The sequence below is a fragment of the Vipera ursinii genome (genome assembly GCF_947247035.1).
Source record: "Vipera ursinii genome assembly, chromosome: 1".
Classification (NCBI taxonomy): domain Eukaryota; kingdom Metazoa; phylum Chordata; class Lepidosauria; order Squamata; family Viperidae; genus Vipera; species Vipera ursinii.
This window is the reverse complement of record NC_139512.1, coordinates 290987275-291010623: the sequence shown is the minus strand read 5'-3', so window position 1 is coordinate 291010623 and position 23349 is coordinate 290987275. Positions and strand designations below refer to the sequence as shown.

The following is a 23349-nucleotide window of genomic DNA, read 5'->3' as shown; positions in this document are numbered from 1 at the left end:
TCCGTGAGACGAGAGAACAAGGTGTTGGAGCGCTCCGCGAAGTGTGGGGTGGGGAAGCTTGCCGCCCATTCTCTCAGCGACGAAGACTTCTTTCGGGGGATGCAGCTTCTGCCGCCCCTTTCTCTCAGCTGCCCAGCTGAGAGAAGGGGGTGACAGAGGCTGGATCCCCCGAAACAAGTCTCCGTGAGACGAGAGAACAAGGCGTTGGAGCGCTCCGCGAAGTGTGGGGTGGGGAAGCTTGCCGCCCATTCTCTCAGCGACGAAGACTTCTTTCGGGGGATGCAGCTTCTGCCGCCCCTTTCTCTCAGCTGCCCAGCTAAGAGAAGGGGTGACAGAGGCTGGATCCCCCGAAACAAGTCTCCGTGAGACGAGAGAACAAGGCGTTGGAGCGCTCCGCGAAGTGTGGGGTGGGGAAGCTTGCCGCCCATTCTCTCAGCGACGAAGACTTCTTTCGGGGGATGCAGCTTCTGCCGCCCCTTTCTCTCAGCTGCCCAGCTAAGAGAAGGGGTGACAGAGGCTGGATCCCCCGAAACAAGTCTCCGTGAGACGAGAGAACAAGGCGTTGGAGCGCTCCGCGAAGTGTGGGGTGGGGAAGCTTGCCGCCCATTCTCTCAGCGATGAAGACTTCTTTCGGGGGATGCAGCTTCTGCCGCCCCTTTCTCTCAGCTGCCCAGCTGAGAGAAGGGGGTGACAGAGGCTGGATCCCCCGAAACAAGTCTTCGCCGAGAAAATGGGTGGCAAGCTTCCACCGCCCCATTCTCTTAGCGGAGGCTTGCAGAGGTGGCGGCGGAGCTGCGCGCGCAGCTCTCCAAACCGCCGCAGCCCGTTTGGAGAGCTGCTGCCTTCGTCCATGTTTGATGAAAGCAGCAGCTCTCCAAACGGGGGTAGAAGTTCTTTTTTTGTTGTTGTTGACTGGAGTATAAGCCGAAGTGGAGTTTTTCAGCCCAAAAAGTGGGCTGAAAAATTCGGCTTATACTCAAGTATATACGGTATTTGCTTTAAGGCTTACCATTAAAATGCTTCATTTTTTGCAATACTTGTTTATTATGAAAGCTCTATCAACATTAATCAGATCCCAGTTATCAAGTGGTAACCATATAATATTTATAACTGGATTTCAAAAATTCTGAAATTGCTTCTTTCTAGATTATGAATGAAATTCTACCTATTTGAAGCAGATATATGTGGATCCAAGTAATGTAGCTTTTTGCAAGTGACAGAAGGAAATTTTGTCAATGCACAAATTTTCAAAGTGCTTTCGGAAAAATTTTTGCTATGGCACTCAGTGTGCTGATAACCACTGAGACCACTTCAACGGTTTATGTCATAATCCTTAAATTTTGATTTTCAGAACTTATTGTTTTGTGATCTTCTCCAATTCTTTGACACTCTATTATCCCCTTGGTACTGTCATATAAATTATTTACTTTCTTTTTAAAAAACTATAATTAAATCTGGTGTGTTATGTGCCAAGACAATATTAATTTTCAAGTATTTTTTCAACTATATGTTGCTACCAATTTTTCATTACTGGCACATGATAATTTTTACAGGTGTTCCAGTGAAACATTTTAGTGACTGTTCTATCGTTTGTAATCTTCTTTCATGAGCTGAATATATCATCTATTGTTTCTTTTAAATTCCATCCTTGATTGCATTATTTGAAATAGCATGCTATTGTGCAGCTAAAATCAGACTTCAATTTTTTCAGTGTTCCAGTTGTAAGCCAATTCCAGATTATCTTTATCCATTTTCTCCTCAATCTTTTGTTAGAAATTCATCATGTCTGACAATTTCTTTGTCAAATTTTCTTTGTGTCTTATTACCTTATTTCTATGTTAATATTTTGTTTCCTGTAGATTCAGTAAGTACTAGTTTTTAACTTGCATTAATGCCTCTTCTTGGCTGTCTTTTACATAATTAGGCAATGACTGCTTTTCATTTTTGGCCTAGATTTCTGCAGGGCAGGTATACTCTATCAATATCACTATAGAGATGTAATGCAGTTTTCTTGTTTTTCAGTCCAAACTGTCTAGTTCAGTTTGTGTCTAGTTAATAATTCCAGCAGGGTACCATATCACAGATATGGTCCAGGTGTTGATAGCTTTGATGTGTTTCCACCATTCAATTCTATTTTTAGCAATCGTCTCACTCTTTGGATGTATTCTTTACTAAACATATTTTTAACCTGTGCATGCTTGATGTAAAAGACCAAGATACTTGTAGGCTTCGTCCTAATGATTTAGTCATTCAGCATTTCATTACTGTTTTGTGATTCTTACCCCACTTTATTGCTACTGCAGCACATTTCTCTAGCCCAAATTCTATTGCTATATTTGTGCTTAAAATTCTTACTGTTTCTCAATGACTGGATTTCAATTTCTGATCTTCAGATCATCCGTATAAAGCAAATGTGAAATGTTATTAGCATTTTTTGCTGTTTGACAGACAAAATCTATTTTCTTCAAAATCACTGAAAATGAGATCATGGCAATGACAAAAAGTCAATGAAACCGATCCACATGTGTAGAGTTCAAACCTTGCCTTATGTTTACATGAGTTCAGGATAATTCCCCACTTGAGACCTCCTCCCAACTAGGATGGTTGATCTTCCATACCCTGCAAGATGCTTCTCCTAATGTTGACAAGCCCATATTTTTTATTTTCAGCCACCAATTCTGTCTTCCTCTGCTCCATTATTTTTTTCTATATACCTTCTAACATTTATACACATTCTAATATCTATTTCTAATGACACCAGTTGTTTCCAAACATTTGATGATCCAACTATGTGATAATGGCCTTTTTATAATCAATCCAGACCAAAAGTAAATTAACTTATTGGCTTTTACAATTTTTCAAAACCATTTTATTGATCAGAAGTTGATCTTTTGTATCTCTACTTTTCCTATTTTTCCATTTTATTCTACTGGAAAGATGTTGTTTTTTTCTAAATAATCTTGGATGTTCCGAGGGTGCTTTTTCCAAAAGGCAATTGGACTTTCTTGTTTTTTTTTCCCTTGAGAACGGTTCACTTCTCATCCAAGAAGCTTCTCAGTTCCTGGATGAGAAGTGAAACTTTTCCAACCAAAAAAACAAGAAAGTCCAGATGCCTTTTGGAAAAAGCACCTTTGGTACAACCATGTCCTGGCTGATTGAGAATCTCCACAGACTATCTTGGATGTTGTCCTCTATCATTTCTATGAGTAATTTAAACATTGTAGGAAAACTTATTGGTCTATGATTTCCGGGTGTTGTCCCTTTTGCTGAGTATTTTTGAATTAGAGATGTTTTGCCAGTTAATAACCAGTTGCTCATGACTCCTTTATGCAATACTTCATTAACTGGATGTAAGCTAGTCAGATATTTGAGCCAAAAGTCACGCAATTGATCATTTCCAGGAGACGTTCAGTTTTTAATCCTTTTTATTAAATTTTAACCCATTTCTGTTGTTTATGAGATCTTCCAACTGACTTCCAAATCTTCTTTCATTTTTGTGGCGCTAAATCAATATCTGTTTATAGACTTGTCTTCATTCTTTATATTCTTCAATATTTCCTCTTTTATGTTTTTTAAAATTATTTACATCTGATCTTAATTTCTTTACCTTGGCCTCCAGTCTGATCTTCCATTTTGGAATTAAATATGATTTTACTTTTGGCTTTCTAATTTCAGTACCCAATTCTTCTATAACCACCACTGCTGTCCTTTAGGCAAGCTGACTGGCGTGTTTGACAGATGTAATTTTAATACTTGCAAGCACCTTATTTACACCCTTCATTATAGGTACCAGATCTTCTGGGGGAACTACTTTCAAGAAATTATCAATACTTTCTACTGATAATTCTGCATATGCCATAATCTTCTCTTCTAATTCTTTAGGGGATCAGTTCATAGGTTGTTTCAGTGCAGGAGTATACTGATTCTGTTGCTATTATTTCTTCTAAGTTATCATTTCTGTAATTCATATCAGTTGTTCCCTTTATATTTACAATTATCTTTATCTGCGTTTTTTCTACTATTGCTTTGGGGTCTTTTATTTTCATATTTTTTTTAAATCTCTTCCCATTCTACATCTCTGAATATTCTATTTTATGAATCTCCTTTGATCTGCTAATTGTTGTTCAGTGATATTTGAGATTGGAAAATTATTTTCCAATGTTCAAACATTTACTTTAAGTAAATATGCTTTGTTGCTTCCAATCAATAATAATATATTATTATGGAATGATGTTTCAACACAATATTCTTTTGTCTGTTTTATCTATTACTGTTGTTCTTTCAGTAATCCTACAGCTATAGCTCCTGAGTCCCATTGCCCACTTGTTGACAGGTACCTAGGAACTTTAATATCTGATACTATCCTTATTGACTCTATTAATGACCAAACCAATATAGAATTATTTTCATCTTTTCTCACCATATTCTTTCAGTATAAATTTCAAGCCAGTTGTACATCCAGTTAGTTATTATGTCACCAGCCCATGTTTAACTTGCTAATCAGAAAGTCATGTACTCTGGTTAAATAAAGATATATTTTTCTGTATTATTCGCATCATCTACTATAGAAGTAGTCAATTATCAACCAATTAGCTTGTCAAGCCATATTCTTGACAAATTCATGAACTGTCCAGACTTTTAGCACCTACAAAGCAATGTTCTTAATATCTGCTCAGAATACTAATATCAAACTAATTTACCCTTAATTCATTTTCCTCTTTGAACTTAAATGTAATATTTAGTATCTTCAGAGATCTGACCATTAAAGGATATCCATGTTCTTCTTGTGAGGACATTAAAGATAATAAAGTAAAGATAATATGATATAAATCAAGAAGTATGAAAAGATTTAAACTAGAATTCCTTATACTAGATATTATAGTCTTCTTTGAGAAAGTAGAGAGTAAGGGTAATAGAGGCTATATAATTACTATGGGAAACTATTCTTTATATAGAATTTGAGCATTTGAGCGGCTAGAAAAGCACACTTACAGAATAGTTTTCTCAAATGTATAATTTTGAAGGGGTAGCTCTGTTAATCATTTTGCTTGATCACAAAAAGAAAAGTAATTCCTGGTACTTCCTTTCTTGCGTGAAAATTTCTTATAGGAAATCCTATTTACAATATTTTGTTAATTCACTGTTGCTTACCAAGATACGGTAAGTATTTAAAAAGTTACATACTGCAGCTAGTTTAGCCTTTGAAAAGAATTTTTGCTAAAGTACAACACTCAAAGTAAGTATAATACTTCTAAATAAATTAATATTTATAAAATTATTTTATATTCTCATTTTCAACTTCATAAAATAAATTTTAATTCCTATGAGTCTTATATTAAGTCATCAACTTTTGTCATCAAAAAATATATCACATTTAAGGAAAGTCACAAATATCAAGTGGTTGTTTTAGAAATGTAAGGATTGGATTTATAAGAAGAGATTTAAACAAGATAGGTGAAATCTGAAATCTATTCCTTGCAGATGAGTTCGAATACATTACAATCAAATAGACAACAATGGAAAACAGCTTCAAAGAAACAGTTAAAACAATAAGGAAACTCTCAGTCCAACATAAGGAGAAACAGCTCTCATAGAAGTAAGTCTGATGCAATGAGATAGAGAAGAATTTCTCATAAGAGTAAGAAAGGCTTTTTAAAAAAAATAAAAAACATTGCTTTTAATGGAAATCTGAGAAGAAATTCCAAGCTGCTGTCCTCTTAGTCCTAGAAAAATTAGAGATTTTTGTTTAAGCATTTGCTCAGGCATTTGAATTAAGTTGTTTAAGCATCTGTTTATTTAGGACATCATCTGATTTATATAGAATTATGTAGTCTACACAGCCATTATGCTTTTAACAATAACAGAATATATAATAAACACTACCAGTTAACTACAAGTAGTCCTCGACTCATAACCACAATTGAACCCAAAATTTTCACTGCTAAGTAATACAGTTGTTAAGTGAGTTTTGCCCCATTTTACAACCTTTCTTGCTACAGATGTTAATCACTGCAGTTATTAAGTTAGTAACATGACTGTTAAGTGAACTTGGCTTCCCCAATAACTTGGCTTGTCAGAAGATTACATGACCCAGGGACAGCGCAACTGTCTTATATACATGCCAGCTGCCAAGTGCCTAAATTTTGATCACATGACCATGGGGATGCTGCAAAGGTTATTAATATGAAAAACAGTCATAAATCACTATTTAAACAAACAGTTGTAAGTTGCAGACTACCAGTATAGCAAACAGCTATAGATTAAAAATTGGCTGGAGGGTGGAGCCAATATTCTGGTAGAGGAGCAAACCAAATTTCAGGCAGACAGATCAATGTTCATACAGGGTATTGTCTTGCTTTTTTAAAAAAAATGTATCTCGTACCCTCTGGATATTCTTTATGGTGCCTTTATTGATTCAAAGGTAACAATCTTACTGTGATTCCAAGAGACAGGTTTTAGGCAATAGTGGCTATTCCTTTGCAGATCAATATCTTCTTTGCTTGATTATATATTTATGTGAAATACTACAATGCAGGGGTCCCCAACCCCTGGTCTGTGGACCAGTACCGGGCCACGGTATGCCAGCAACTGGGCCGCACAAACAACCAAAGCCCCATCCACAAGATGCAGGCAGCACACAAAATCACGCGCCCTCCAGTCCATGAAAAAACCTCTCTCCACAGAACTAGTCCATGGTGCCCAAAAGGTTGGAGACTTCTGCTATAATGCATGTCTGTTATAGTATCTCAAGTTTTTTTGTCTTTCCTAATTCCTATCCAAAAAGGGTGAAACAAGGATGTGTCTACATTAATCTCTAACCCCCATTTTTTAAAATTAATTTGGTTCAAACTTTGACAAAAGCTACATTTTATCCACCAAAGTTGGCCAATAGAACTGCTTCAGTTCTTTTAAAACCTGATGATACAGCTATCTTGTCTATAGTTCAAATGATCTTGAGACAGACCTCTAAGTCCTTATCTCTTATTGTAGACAGAAAAGATTGATAATAAATTACAATAAATCAGTAGTATCCTTTTTCCAAAAAGCTCACCATTCACCATCAGAGAAAATAAATTGTTTCTATATTGATAAAATTAAAGTATTTCAATATTTCCTTCAGCACCAATTATGCACCCAATGCTAAGTATCTTCAGACTCATCAGTCATCAGCTGTGCACTGCACAAATCTTTAATTACCCAGACTTAAGTCTCCTAGAACCTGCCCAGCCCAAATTTTTAAGAGGCTTGTTACAAACACCAAAATCTCTCTCTTATTGATAAAACTAAAAGCTGAACTAATTTTTACTGAGGTTCATATGTGACACTGTCATCTCAATTTCCAGCTCAATTTCCAGTAGTCCTTGACTTACAACTGATTAATAAATACTGTTTGGAGTTACAATGGCCTTGGAAAGAATGCTTTACAGCCCGTAAAGCATTTCCAACCATCCTAAAATGTCGCACCATCCCCCAGTCACATGAATGCATTTTGGATGCTTGGCAATTGGCTCATATTTGTGACTGGTTGCAGTCTTCTGCACTCACATGACCATGATTTGCAATGCTTTTTGCCATTTCTGACAAAAAAAATGCCCATTCAGGAGAATACATTCAGACTTATGACCACATAATATGCTTAATGATCACTCTAAATTCGGTCTGGTCATGTGGGTGCAACAACTTATGAATGCTATGATTTACAGCTGAAATTCCAGTCCCAACTGTGATTGCCATCAAAGACTACCTGTAGTTTTCACTGACAACTTCCTACTACTAATTATTTTACAAAGGAAAAAAGATGAATCAGTCTCAAAATTTTCCAGCTTATCTTATCAATCTTGGACTTTGTTTAGCCACACAAGTTGTAGCTAAAGAAATTTCTCTTCAACAATCTTCCTTAAAGGATCTAAGTTCAAGTCCTATCTTCTATGAAGTGGGTTTGCTTGGAAGGCTCTTTTCCCATGATAATTATTTAGTCAACATTTTATACTCTGTGAACATTGACACATGTCCACATGCCTTGCTGAAGTTTCAGAAATATTTTTGTCCAAAAGCAAAGAAATAAAATGATTTCACCTATAGTATGTTTTTCCATTGATTTTTTTATACAGCCAGCATGCTCTTGTCATAACATTCAACCTAACAAATAGCTATGGAACTTTAAAAGAGGCGGCTATTCTCATTCATATAAGACAACAAGAAGAGTTGCTAAATTTTGTTCAATTGGCACTGGAGTTAGTATTCAATATTATAGTTATACTAATGATATGTTAGGGATGTAGCTTGTTTAAATTCATTTTCCTTTTTTCTGCATGACTCTAAATATTTGTGCTTGACTGTAAATAAATAGCTAACCAAATTCCCTAATATAATATTTTATATATATACTCATAATACTATTCCTTCCTGAGGTAAGCAAAATTACCCAAGCAAAGAGAAATAATACAAACAGTAAATATTGCCACATATTTGCAATCTAGTCATGTGTGAGTGAATGTTTTGAGATACAACATTGTACATTACATTTCCTGGTGCCTTACAAATATTTCCTGACAATTACACCATTTTAGCTATGATGACTTTGCTAAGTATGAGTAGAAAAGCTTACAATTAATGGGATTTTTATTTTATTCTTCAAAACATTATTATATTCTTATCAATAGGAGCATATATATCTGTATGATTTTTAATGAAACACACAAATAAGCTTTTTTAAGTCTTTGTCAGAAATTAGTTAGAAATTAAACAAGTATTATAATAGCAATTGTCATGCAGGAGATGAAAGCAGGATAAAACCTATAACTGAATCGTGCCATGATTTATAACCAAAGAAACACTTTCTCTAGGGAAAACATTAAAGCATAGAAAAACTGCTCAATTTCATCTATTTAAGACATTTGTAGGAGTCATCTTGTCAAATAAAAAAACATTTTTAAAGAAAGAAATCATAACTTCTGTTGGGTTTTATTTGAAAAATTTGATACAAGTAAATCCAGAACACCAATACTAGCTTTCACACATGCAGAGCAAAAGTAAAAATCAAACAACTCAGCAGCATATCTTAAGAGAAAGGATATTTTTAAGGTAATATAAGAAGAAATCTTTAACAGAAGCATGAATAGGTGTATTAGAAGCCATATAGCTTTTTGAAGAAGTCAATTAACAATAGAAGTCAAAATTCTCTGGAATGACAAAAAGGATGAAGCTGAATCATGTGGGAAAGGGGACTATAAAACAATACAGAATCAGATGAATTCTGGCAGTTCAAAGGATTATACTGTATAAGACTGGATAAAAGGGAAGATAATAGAGAACACCACTTTAAGCGATGACAGAAGAGAAAAAAGGAAACATTAAAGGAAGCAGATAACAGGGGGGGAAAGGATTACAGTGAAAAATGAAAGGCAAGAAAAGTAATTATGGCTTAGGCCAGGGATATTTGCAGGACCGTCTGCTGCCGGGAACGATCTCCCATCGCCCAGTACGCTCACACAGAGAAGGCCTCCTCAGGGTGCCATCGGCTAGACAATGTCGGCTGGCGACCCACAGGGGGAGGGCCTTCTCTGTGGGAGCACCGGCCCTGTGGAATCAACTTCCCCTTGAGCTCCGGATGGCCCCGGATCTCCGGTTTTTTCACCACGGCCTTAAAACACTTCTTTTCCATCAGGCTGACCTGGACTGACGACAGGGATTTTAAAATGTTTTTTAATTTTTAACTTCAATTTTAATTTATTCTATTGGGGCTGTTAATTTAATTCTTTTTATCTTTTGTATCATTGTATTTTATTGTTGTTAGCCACCCTGAGTCCTTCGGGAGATAGGGCAGCATATAAGTCCCAATAATTAATTTATATATATGTATATGTATATGTATATGTATATGTATATGTATATGTATATGTGTATGTGTATGTGTGTGTGTGTGTGTGTGTGTGTGTGTGTGTGTGTGTGTGTGTGTCAGTCAAAGAAAGTCCTTCTCTGAAATTCTTTGCCAGAATCTCAACGTGCAGGAATCAAGCAGAGCTCAGGGGGTAAACAGGTGTCAAACTGCCAGCCCGTGGGCCGGTTTCATCATACTGAAGCCATGCCCACCCCACTGCTGGCAATGCAAAAAGAGTTGTGATAGGTGACGACACGTCATGTGAGGTGGCGAGTTTGACACCCATGAATTTCAAGGGATACTGAAAATACTCTCATTTTGCCAGCAGATTAAATACCCTATTGCAGTGGCTCCCAACCATTTGGGCACTAGGGACTGGTTTCATGGAGTGAGGTTTTTCTGTGGACCAGAGGGGGCCTGGTTTTACATGCTGTCTGCATCCCGTGGATGGGGCTTTGCTTGCTTGCACAGCCCAGTAACTGGCGTGCTGCAGCCCAGTGCTGGTCCACAGACTGGGGTTGGAGACCCCTGCCCTATTGTATTCTGGTAGGTTTTAGACTCCTGATACACTGATCCATAACCTAGGAAAGCCTCCCTCAGTTACCCTAGTCCACCTCATAGAAGTCTATCATCTGAGACAGTTTGGTGTAGTTGTTAAGATGCTGGCCTTAAAACCAGGAGATTGTGAGTACTAGCCTCCCCAGGTATGAAAAACATCCAGGTTATTTTGGGCAAGTGACTCTTTCTTAACCCAACCCATTTCACTGGGTGGTTGTAGGAGGAAAAGGAGGCAGGAGTATTAGATATGTTGCCAACTTGCAAGCGTAGCAGGTAGTACATCTTTTAATATTTAAATTCTACAAGTTTATTATTCATTTATTTATTTTATTAATGGGACTTATATGCCGCCCTATCTCCCGAAGGACTCAGGGCAGCTAACAACAATAACATACAATAAATACAGAAGTTAAGATAAAATTAAAATTAAAGGCCCTTGTACAATAAATTAAAATTAAAATAAATTAAAAATTAGAGTTAAAAAATTAAAAACATAATTAAAATCCCAGTCAGTCCAGGTCAGCCAGGTGGAAAAGGAGTGTTTTGAGGCCGCGGCGAGAACTAGAACTACCACAAGTGATAACAGCATCTGTTTTTTGAATTTTTTTATTTCATGATCAACTTCTGTAACTTAAAAAAATGTAGTCCATTCAGATAATTTTAAATTGCTTATCTGGGACAGTATTTTCTGATGGTATATATTTCTCTGTAGTTGAGTTGGTTTCTACTAATCATTTTTACCAGATAAAGTAGTTTCAATTATTTCTATCTTTGTTAATTTAACAGCTGCCTAGTCAATTTCTTTTCTGTTCTCAATGTATTTCTCAAATGATGGAAAGAAAGATTAACAGCTTGAACTTAATATTGGCACATTTGAGTGATCAACACTTATTTACTGTTTTTTTCCCCATGAATTCTGAACACAATATATTTTCTATACACCAGAAGATCCATCTAAAGGTGTGCTAATTCTCTCAGAATTCCAAGTTAGCAACCCTGTAAGCATATTGCTTTAATATCTTTCCTATTTTTTCCTTCATTCCTTCCTAGTTGTGAACTCATTTGCCTGATTAAAAAATTTTTAGAAAGTTAAATGTTTACAATATTTTGTAAGCTTTCTAGAGACTGCATAAAGATAAAATCTCAATATTACTTTTTTCTCATGATCAGTATAGCTTGTGAAATATTTTTATAACACATGTGTCTAAAATACGATTTTAAAACTGTGTTGCACATCTCAAAGATAACAAGAGAGATTACTTGTGCAACTGGAGTTATACTGCCACCTGTGCACCAGCTGTAAAGATCCTCATGAAAAAGAAATTCACCACATATAAGCACCCCTCCTCCCTATTTCCTGATCAGAAGTGTGTTGTCTATATGGAACATATGCTCACTCTGCAGCTGCTGTGGGCATAAGACCTTTCGTTCACATGCAGCCATTCTAAAGCCAACTGGAAAGGACAAACTCAGAATCCAAAGTTATACTTTTTTTTTAAAGTACAATTGGCTTCCTATAACATACTTCTGAACTTTAGCCAAGTGCTTGTACAAGTGGAAGTTGCCAAGAATCAACAGGAAAATACTAACTTAAAAGCCTGAACCAAGAAAAAATGTAACAAATGTCTGTACGGAAAGAATAGTGGTAACCAATAATAGTAGAATAACTAAAGTATGAGAAATGAGTTTGAAAGCAGGAATGTTTACTGTAAGATATAAAAGTAAGATTTCTCCCAAAAATGAAGTATGTTGTCCAAGTGTTAAAATAAGCTACACAAATGGTAATATAAACTTCCAAGCTGACCAAAAAGAAACCACTTTTATTACTTGCCAAATTTATCTGTAATAATTTCTTGGGAATTCAACTAAAATCTCACTTGCAAATACTATAATCCAGTTTTGAAATCATAAGCTAATAAGCATACATTTTCAATCTAGGATACATTACATTTTTTATCAATCCATCACATTCTGAAAAAGCAAGGTAATCCACAATAAGTGAAAAGTAAGTTTGGCATTCTAATACTAGTATTTCTTATTTTCTAGTGTTGATACATGCAAACGTAGAATAAACCAGAGTTCATGAGCGCTTATATAAAAAGACTGATGTAAAATAAATGCCCAGATGCTGAATTTGGTTGTAAAAAGTTTACAATCAAATACTCATTTGATGAAGAAATTTCCTGTCTGACTTTTGGCAAATCACCAAAGCACCCCTGGGCTGATGTTTTCCCTGTAAGACTTTTCCCAAGTACAAACTAAGAGTGAATACTGTTCCCATTATGAATACACATATCTCAATATATTACTTTTCTCAGATGTTTGAGATGTAATACTAAATTTAAAGCCTACACCTAAACTTTCTGTGGGGAAATAGTATCAGAAATACAACATACACCTGGGTCTCAATCTACCCTATTTCAGCTGCTGCACTGATTCTAATACAACCATCCGCCAACCTTTGAAGGAGATGCTAAAATACTACAGAAGTTTATTAAATCAAGTCATATTACACAAATAGTTGGATAAAAAATTGCCATTCAAACTACAAACAAGAACTTTCCATGATGCTAAATTTTAAATTAAATCCTCCCTATAAGTGAAGATATTATACATAATTAAACAATATATTCAAGATTCATAATTCCTTCAAAGATTGCAACCCTACTGTTGTGTAACATGTGAATAAAAATTTAATGAACTCAATAGTACTATTTACAACCAAAGAACTGCATTGTTAAATCTTAATCCAGGTTATCTGAAGAACCGTCTCGCCTCAAAGATATCAGTCCATCCTACTCACTCTGGCAAAAGTGACATGCTGTTGACCCTCTTGGTCAAAAAAGCTTTGGCTGGTGGGGTGTAAAAGGAGAGCCTTCTCTGCTGTGGCCCCCCAGTCTAAGGAATATCTTCCCACTTGAGGTGAGATCCGCCCCCACTCTGTTGGTCTTCCAGAAGAGCATAAAACTTGGGTCTGCAAGTTACCCTGGGTTCTTGACACGGGTGTTCAATGTTAGAGGTGGTAAGATGGATTAACTGAGAAACAGCCATCTCCATATTGATCTTGCCATTTTTGCCCCTTGTCTTTGTATTTATTTAATGTTTTTAATATTCTTTATGCTTATGATTTTAATTGTAAGCTGTCCAGAATCGCTTTTCAGAGAGATAGGCAGCATATAAATTTAATTAAGAAATCCATCTTTTTTTTCTTTTCTTTTTTTGTCAGTGTTAAATCTTGGCGACTGTCTGCACTAGTCCCTGCAGTTATCTTGGCAAGATTTTGGAAGTAGTTTGCCATTGGTTACTTCCTAGGGCTGAGTGTGAGTGACTTGCCCAAAGACACCCAACTAGCCTTGTGCCTAAACTGGGACTAGAACTCAAAATCTCCTGGTTTTTTAATCTGATGCTTAACCACTACAATAAAGTGGCTCCCCAACCATCTATAATCAATCTATATTTTCTTATTCACAGAAAGCTTATTCAATGGTTCAAGGCTTTAACAAACAAGAGAATGATTGAACAACAGCAAGTAAGCAAATTCTGTCCCTACATTCCCATTCCATTCACTGTTCATTTTGTATATTGAGGATAAACACTTAAAAAGGCAGCCCTCTATATTCAGATAATCTCTTCACACAATTTGGAATTTTGAATTATTCTAAATTTCCGGTATAGTACTCATGGATAGAAAAAGTTTCATGCTACCAAATCCTCAAAATATGGAAGACAACAAGGACAGCAACGTAGATAAGCAGAATTTGCATGTTAATTTTTGCTCTTCCTGTATGTTCATTCAAACCTGAGTTAACTACATAATAAGGGAGAAAGATAATAGCAATATGAGCATTAAAATCAGTGTGTTTTACCTTTTGATAAACTACAGAGCACACTAGGTCTTTAACAACAGATAGGGAGAGATCTTGAGCATCAATTGTAACGGTTTCTCGAGTGAGACCAATCTGCAGCAAAAAAGACATTCCATGTACAGATCCTCTGGAGTTGGTGAGGCTTTGTGTGCTGAAGCTGCCATTGGAAAGTCGGCCTGAGAGTCCAGATTGTGGACTTGAGGATAAAGATGGTGTAGGTGGAGTAGCAGCATGAGACACAGATGGAGAAAACTTCTGTAAAGATGGAGGAGAAGATTCGTTTGAGGACATCTGAGTTGATTTAAATCCACCAAGACCTGTTCAACATACAGACAAAAAAAAAATTTCTGCAATGTTGCAAGTTGAATCTCACATTTTACTTCTATGGTTCAAGGAAAATCCTCTTGTCTAAATCAACTTCACTCTCCTTTTCATTCTGTGCATGCTGGCGAGTATAAATTTGGCTAGAAGTTATTTTAAGGAAAGGTCCTCTTTGTAGAGCTGGTGTCAAACATGAGTTGTCTTTAGCACCGCATCCAGATATTGGGAGATGCTTACATCATTATAAAATTGTTCACTTCAGAAACAGAAATATACAATATTTTTTCACAGAAGATCTTCATTTTGCTTTTGAGACAACTGTAGAGTTGGTTTTGTTCATGGAGAGAGTAGTATCAAATTGCCCAACTTAGAAATAGTACACTTCACAATTCAGTATGTAAATAAATGTTAATATGTGTCAGTTTTTTAAAGTTAATTAGTGTATCAGGTCATAAGTACTGCCTTGAATAATTCTATTTTGTTTTCAGGAATTCTTTTATCATTTAACGATGAGAAAAAAAGAGAACAGTGATTATTTCCAAGTTTTCATATTCTGGAAAATGTTCGTCTTTTAAAAGTAAAAAACAAAATGTGTATATGAAGCAGAAGTGTTGGGTTCACATTGATGGTCTGCAGTATTCTCTATGAACTGCCTAGAAAGAAAAAAAATATGTTATATCACATATATTAACAATATTACATAATCATCATCAGAAAACTAGAAAAAATACTGCAGTCACCATTGCTCATGTCACAATTTCTGCTTTCATTTCACTGGAAATAAATTACCTTTACAGTGGTATCTGTTACAGAAGGACCAAAATGTGGTACCATTTATGCAAGCTCTTCAATCCTTGACATATTCATTTAAAGTGATCATTTATCAAGGGATCTGAAAGAGCCTGGAAAGCTGCTGATAGTTACCCTGAACTAGATGGGTAAACAATCTGACAGAGGTCAACCTTCTGTCTATATTATAGCAATAAAATGAATCTTAAGTCTCCTTGAGTTACTGATTATAGAAAGTTATAGAAAAAGTAATTTTGGAGAAATTAAAAGTCACTCTATTCTCAAAACAGGAGCAGGAATAAGTATCTAGAACACAGATACAAAGTAGGTACATTCTGTGCAGTAAAGCTACATTTTCCTGCAAACACAGGAAACTCAAGCATAATATACTTTACAAAGTGCAGCGTGTTGGCATTTTTAATTTCATGTAGTTATCAATCCTCAACAATTCTCCAACTGGCAAAAAAGCTGTCAGCTTTTCATTTATGTGGATCCTCTCATGAAATATTATACGTAGAAAGAGCTATTTATTAAAGGAAATGAAATGATCATATGATAGCTTGTAGGGGGAGACCGCAAGAATTGGCAAGAAACTTTCCTTGCTTGCTTGCTTGCTTTCTTGTACTGTATATGTTTGTGCATGGTTTGTTGGCCAAGACAGCCACTTGATAGGAGTGCCCAAATTCTCAAAATACCAAATATGCTATTGACCCCAAAAACTGAGAATCACACCACTATTATCTTCTATTGCAATTTAGTTAGTAGTCCCCACAATGAAAACTGTGGAGTATTGTGTGAGTTCAAAACAGGGTGAGTTATGATTTAAATTAAATCAATTTAATATTATATTAAATATTAAATCAATTTAAAATATGATTTAAATCATTAGGAAAAAATTAATTTAAACTACAATTTAGTCACTAGCCAAAAGTATTTTAATTAAGTGCAATTACATTTAGTTGTTATCATCTCTGGTAAAAGTACTTTCTCACTGTAGAATATAATCAGAATACAGACACTTTAATTTTAAAGAGGAAAACAATTCATTTTTAGAAGAAATATACCATTTATAATAATTTTCCATATTTTTGACAAATAATGGGTGGGCTTACTACCAAACAAATGTGAAAATTTTAAAATTCAGTTTGATTTATTGCTATGAACAACTGAAGAATATTTTGTTATAAAACGCAAGAAAAACAAGCATCAATTTTTAAATTGGTTTTTAATATGACAGGTGATTCTGGCTGATTTTCTTTAATTAAAAACAAACTGTTTAAAAAGTATAGTGTTTTTGAATTAACTATTTTATTTCATTAATTCTCTATTATTGATCTTTATCTTTAGAAAGAGAACAGTTATTAAATTTGTAAACTTATCTTCTTAGGAAAAAATAAAATATAATCACAAGGATGCTCTGATTGCGCATTAAACCTATATTCATTTTATGGACCACTTTACAGTGATTTTGACTACAGAAGTCCAATTTAAGGTTTAAGCTGTAAAACAGGAACATATCATAGGAAAGTATATATAAAGCATTATATGAAAAAGATGGAACAGCATCTCCCCCAGAGATGCATATAACCCCCACCTTGGCGGTTTAAAAAAAAACACCTGTTTGCCCTGACCTTAGTTTAGGATAGGAAGCAAGCCCGTATAGAATGTTATGTGTTTGTTTCTACATTATCTAAATTCAATACTAAATGATTTTGGTTCTGATTTTGAAAATGGATTCTTATATTTCAAAAGCTGTGCTGTGACCACAAACTTCCAAGATGTACCATATTAGGGTTAGGATTACAATATTTAATAAAATGTTGAAACTGCAGAAATAAATGGAATGAAACATCATTTGCATATTCAGAACATACATCTGTTGAACATAATGAAGAAGCAAGACATCATTCTAACAGAATCCACTTGACTTATAGAATGTTGCTTTCCAGTCTTAAGAAAATACTTGTAACAAAGCCTGTATGTGAATGAAATTCATACCGATGACTAAATATACGTTGCCATTCTACTTCTGCTATTCAGCACTAAAGCTACAATTTAAAATGAGATTTAGAGTTAAGTTGCATTGTCTTAAATGCATAAAATGTATTTATTTACACTAATATATACACCTTCATAGACATCTAAAATTATTATTTTTTTATTTTTATTAATTCCATTTATATCCCGCCCTTCTCCGAAGACTCAGGGCGGCTTACAAGCTTAGCAGTAGAATGTATTTCTCTTGACATTAATAACAGAAATAGGTGCCCTTTTCAGATAACAGTTCATTCATTCAATCAAATTTTAAGTACATATTATTTTATAAGAATTTTTTTTGCATGATATTATTTTCTTAGAAATAACATTTTTGAGATGTAAAGAAATATAACAAATACATTAAATTCAGAGCATTTATCCAATATTTTTATTTACTTACAGTGGATTTTACCCAGATGTAATCATACTTTGTCCTAATGTTTTAATAATTCAACTCTAAGCATGACTAAATCTGGATTCAGTTCAATGTTAGAACAAGATTTTTCTTAGTGGATTAAGCAACAAAGTTACATAACTTTAACACAAATAGAACCAAGACAAGATAGCAAATTTAAACTTCCTTAAAGTGTTCATAAATGGATATAAATTATTGATTTTTCAAGGTCTCTACCCTGTCACATTCTCCATAAAATACAATTACAGAAAATGGTTTGTAGAAAAACGTATTCATTTGCGTTCCAGTGAGATCTTCAACAAAACCAGAAGATAGTCAACAATACAATTTTCAATAAGGTTTATCTTCCTGTAACAATTACTGCATGCTATTTACAGTGCCGAACAACCTAGAATATATCCTGACTATATATCCTGACCAAAACCGAGATACATTTTAACAGAAGCATTCTGACTTGAAGAAAAAGCCAGCTTAAGGAGAGGAAGCTGCAACAATCTACATGAGGTCCAAGACATAGATGATGTTGGTTATTTATATATTTTTATTATAAACATTATAAATGTATAAAAATTATAAGCATAACACTAATATTTATTGTTCTCAATACTAGTTCTGTATATGCTAAAATGGACAATGTAAAGAAAAAATAATTCACTTAAATTACTTTTGTACATTGACATTTAAAAAAAAGTTTTCATGTTATATAATTAAATAGTGTTTGCCTTAGTAAGTTTTGGTAAAGAAATTCTCAAGCTAACCAGGAAAAAAAGTTTAGTCAAGAAAAATTGCTATCGTTTTTATTTTATGTATATCTTGCTTTCTTTTCTGGCAAGCTCAAAGGCTGCTGAACATCAAGTTCCACACTGCAGACAACATTTAATAACTTCCCAATATTAAATGTTTTGAGTTAATCTTTATACCTGTCAAAGGAATAGCCACCCTAGTCAGATTACATCTTCAATTTAAAGATGTCTCTTTCATGTGCAAAACTGCAGTAGCCGAAAAATTAAATTCAGAAAAAAATATATCATACATTCTTTTTAATAACCATGTGTACTGACATTTCTTCAAAACTAGATTATTCCAGTTAAATAAATTCCAAATGATTAGTTTCATACTGAAAATGTTAAAACCTAACCCTTTCACTGTCAACCAGTTAAATAACTTTTTTTTGCCTCTCCTGGGTCTAAGAATTTGAAGCAGACTTTCATATTTCTGCCTGGAGACAAACCCTATCTTTGTTCTTAATCCTACACTTCACATGAGTTTTTATCTTAATATATTCTCATGAATCTTTATCTTTAATAAAAACTCATATGAATTATAACCACAACGTACTTATTCTGTGGTTTTATCTGCAGTCTAAGGTTGAGAGGAAGGCTGACATTGTTTGCCTGCTGAAATATCTCAATTGCACAATGGACAAATTGGCAAGCTCCATGGTAGGGAAGAAACTATATAACTAAAGAGTTGCAAATCAACAAAAGGAGAGGAGAGCCACAATATTTGTTTGCTTTTTAAATCTTCCCAAATTTTCAAGATTGAATTATATCTTTCTCAAACATCAGAAAGACACTACAGCTGTAAGAGAGATTATTTAGCCCAATGATGCAGGTAATAAGGGAGTTTGTACAACTCAGTTCTATATATGTTTATTCGGAGGGAAGTTTGAATTCAGTTGAGCTCATTTTTGTTCTGGTTAAAAAACAACTTTATCCATGTGAAGATCTCCATTACACAAAATGATGTAAGTGAGATGACTAACATACTTCATCCACACAACTGAGATGCAGTCCCTAAAATGTGAACTGTTAATACAATCTGCATATGTTGAACTTCAAACATAAGAAATGACTGAAAAATAAAAAGTGGAAGGTAGCTAGTAAGTCACCATTTTTCTCTTCACTATTCAATCTGCCTCATTGCTCTAATACTGTTAACTTCTGGTAAAGCTATCAGCGGCCACCTATGTTGGGAACTGCAGTATCCCAACAGTACTTTGTAGATGTCATGTATAAAGAAAAATCACCCATCAGAACTGACTCAATTCTATTTTCTGTTGACGCTTCCATTATTTCCCAAACATTACCCCCACTTAGGGCTAACAACCACCACTTCATAATTATGAGATTATCATCATACTGCAAACATCCTTAATAAAAAAAGCTTCCCAATTACACTCCCTCACCAAAAATTATGCTAGTGGTTCATTCACCACTTCCTCAAACTCACAAGTGTTGGTGTGATTGTTTCCATGTAAATCAGCTACACTATCATTGAAAGTTCCACCAATCACACTTCAAAACATAGCACCAAGGCCTGAGCTACAAATCTGCCGACTGCCAAACTGAAAACAGGGGGAGGGAGAGGGAGAGGGAGAGGGAGAGGGAGAGGGAGAGGGGGAGAGGGAGAGAGAGAGAGAGAGAGAGAGAGAGAGAGAAAGGGAGAGGGAGAGGGAGAGGGAGGGAGAGGGAGGGAGAGGGAGGGGTTCCAGGGGAACACCTTTTGCAGGAACACCTTTTGCAGCACACCTTTACCAGTGCTTGTGAATACACCTTACATGTCTTTGGGCAAAGGCAGGAGGAGCGATCCATTTCAGGCTCAGGATCTCCTTTTTCTTCTATCAGTGTCTGTGCACTTCGAAAAGAACAGATTCCCCTAATCTTTTTAAGATCTCAATTCCGGCTATGCTAAACTAGAAGAAACTTCCCTCTGAAAGGGAGTGGGCTTTCTTAAGAGGAAGGAGCCAGCTCTTCTTGGAAGCATCCTCAGAGTTGGGGCGGGGGGGGAGGGGGAAGAGGGGAGGTTGGGGGGGAGCAAAGATGATGTGGCCTCAGACTCACCCGCCCTGCCACACCTGGACGCGTCCGGGTCGGCCTGTTCCCCTCTCCCCTCAAGTCACGTCTGCCGTGAAGCGGCAGCCGCCGTTTTGGCGCAAAAGATGAAGCGCCTCCGAGTCCACGCTCACCTCGAGCTTGCGCCTCACTCCACTCAGCTTCGGCTTCCCTCCCGTTCCCTTCCCTCTCTCGGTACCCTGGGAAGGGCGGCACTACCGCCTCCTACGGAATGAAATAACTTTCCATGTTATCCCCCTCTGCTAGGTTTCTCCACCTTCGCCACCCATAACTCTTTGACCACTCACTTGTAGTTTCGAGAAACTCCGTCTCCGCCCGGGACGGGGCGGCTTCACACGCACCTTATTACCGCCGCTCCCACTTTCGAGCACGCAGACACCCATTCGCACATACAATATACACACACTGAAAAGTCTCAGCCGCCCCAGAAAAGACACCGGGGGGGGGGTGCGAGAAGCATGCCGGGAAGTGAAGTTTTCCCTCACCCTGTTTCCACCCGAAATGAAAGCCACCAAGAACTACAACGACCGCCAGGCCGTCGCGGCGGCGGAGTAACAAGGCTGAGATGGCGCAGGCGCCAAGGCGGCGCACCGAGTTTCCGTTACTTCTAGTGCCTGTGGCGCTTGCTGCGCTGAACCGCGAAGGCGGGAGGGGAGGAGGGGGATGCAAGGAACCTTGAAACATGGAGAGCGGAGAAAAGGGGATCGAGCAGGACGTGCAGACGTCAATGGGGAAAAAAGAGGGGTGGTGGTGTTTCTGCTGCTTTTTTTGCTAGAGCGGGAGGAGGAATTAAGTTTGAACTGACCCTCCGAAAGATGCCGCGAGGATTATTTGGGCTCGCCTCTCTTAGTCGACCATGCCATCTCTGGTTGAGCGGCCTCTCTCCGTGCTTCAGCCGAGTTATTTTTACGAGCCCTTTGGCCGCTCGCGAGCTCTTGGTAAAGGAAGTCAGAAAGCGGAGCTTCGCGTGTTCGCGTCCCAAATTCCAAGCGCATTTGATCATCACCTTCTCTCGCGACCGCACAGCCGATGCCTCTGTCGGCCGCGTCTTCATCTCTGAGGAAGATAGTCCGCTCCATATATCAATCACCCCGTGGGCCTCCAAAGCCTGCTGCCGTGGCAAGGTTTTTGCCTCCCCAGATCGCCTCTTTTGTTTCGTTTCGTTCCCTTTACAAAAGGATGGCTGTATTTATACGACCTTTGCTTATGGTTTATTCAGTTAACTTAAGTTTCCTGGAGCTGCGTGACACATTCAGGCAGAAAAACGAACCCCTCGGATTGGGTCCATCCATCCCGTAGGCAAGCATAAATGGTGGCTGATTAATTTGTGGGTCAACGTGGCACTGGAGGCTCAGTCTAAGACAGGGGTCGGCAACCTCGGCTCTTTTATGACTCGTGGACTTCAACTCCCAGAATTCCTGAGCCAGCTATGCTGGCTCAGGAATTCTGGGAGTTGAAGTCCACGAGTCATAAAAGAGCCGAGGTTGCCGACCCCTGGTCTAAGAGAAAGGTTTTCAAAGTTCTCTGCTTACACTCTAATGTTGATGAGCTGTATACTGTACTCAAAGTCAAGACTGGCCCTCTAGGGGGTGCTCAGTAAAAAGACAATGAGCCTGCAAGGTGTGGAAGAATAAAGCAGCCTCTGATCTGTATCTGCTTACCTGCTGTCAGATATGGCAGCACATGTCCAATGGCAGCCTTAAGATTGATCAACTGCTATATAACAAGCTGTGGTGTGAGAGAACTGACAGCTTGGTATTCTTACCCTCATGACAAAGGTTTGGGTTGGTCTGAACTCTGTCCAAAGCAATTATTAGGGAGAACCGAGATTCAGACTGAATGGCTATGCTTGTTCTATCCCAGCCTACGTGAGTCCTTGTTATGCTCGTAAGGAGAAACACCTCTTCCAAGATACAGGCAAGAACCGCAAGAAAAAACCAACCTCTCTTATTCTCACAGACCTGAGTCAATGTCCAAGGCAAACAAACACAGTCCACAGAAACTGGATGCTAAACAAAATGGTTGCCTTTGGCAACCAGCACCTCCCTCACCTTCCCTGTTATAATTCAGCTAAGGCTTCGCCTTCTCCGTTGCCTTTGGAGCCGCCCCATTGCATTCCTCTGTCCTACTCGCTTCTCTTGCCTGCACTTTCGTGTATCCGGGATTTGTCCCAACTGTTCTTCATCACTGTCCAACTCATGCTCCCAGCACAGCTGTGTCTCAGCCTGAGCGCGAGTAGAGGGGCCAGGCTCCTCGGCTGACTGTAAGTGTTGGAGCTCTTCAGAGCCTTCCTCTAACTCTAATGTCACTCCAGGCCCCTCCTCCTCATCTGATTCCTCAGACTCAGCTGCCGGATCCACTGGCTGGCAAGGAATCACAGCAATGCTATAGCTTTTTGTTGTCCTGACGCTTTGCCAGCAGAAGTGAGGATATTACAAACATAAATTTTGTTAATACTCCAGATTGAGTTCACATAGTGCACTAAGCAACACTATGCTTTATCTGGTTCTGGCTTAATGAATGATCCCAGTGATCGTGGGTTTTGAATAATTCATACTTAATGGGATGTTTGAATTCAGCTACTATTGCTTTTGCCAACCAAGGTACAATTTTGGGATAAATTATTTG

The 23349-nt window shown here is 37.1% G+C and overlaps 1 protein-coding gene across 1 annotated transcript in view; it reads right to left on the bottom strand.

Moving 5' to 3' along the window:
* PRKD3 (protein kinase D3) overlaps window positions 1-21144 on the bottom strand; it is a 67833-nt gene extending 46689 nt beyond the window's left edge. Inside the window, exons 1-2 of the mRNA XM_083352481.1 lie at window positions 21009-21144; window positions 14305-15278 (exon numbers count right to left, since the gene is read on the bottom strand). Of these exons, the coding sequence (XP_083208607.1) occupies window positions 14305-14595 (291 nt within the window). The 5' untranslated portion in view covers window positions 14596-15278; window positions 21009-21144. The remainder of the gene's footprint in view (window positions 1-14304; window positions 15279-21008) is intronic.
* Window positions 21145-23349: the final 2205 nt, after the last annotated feature.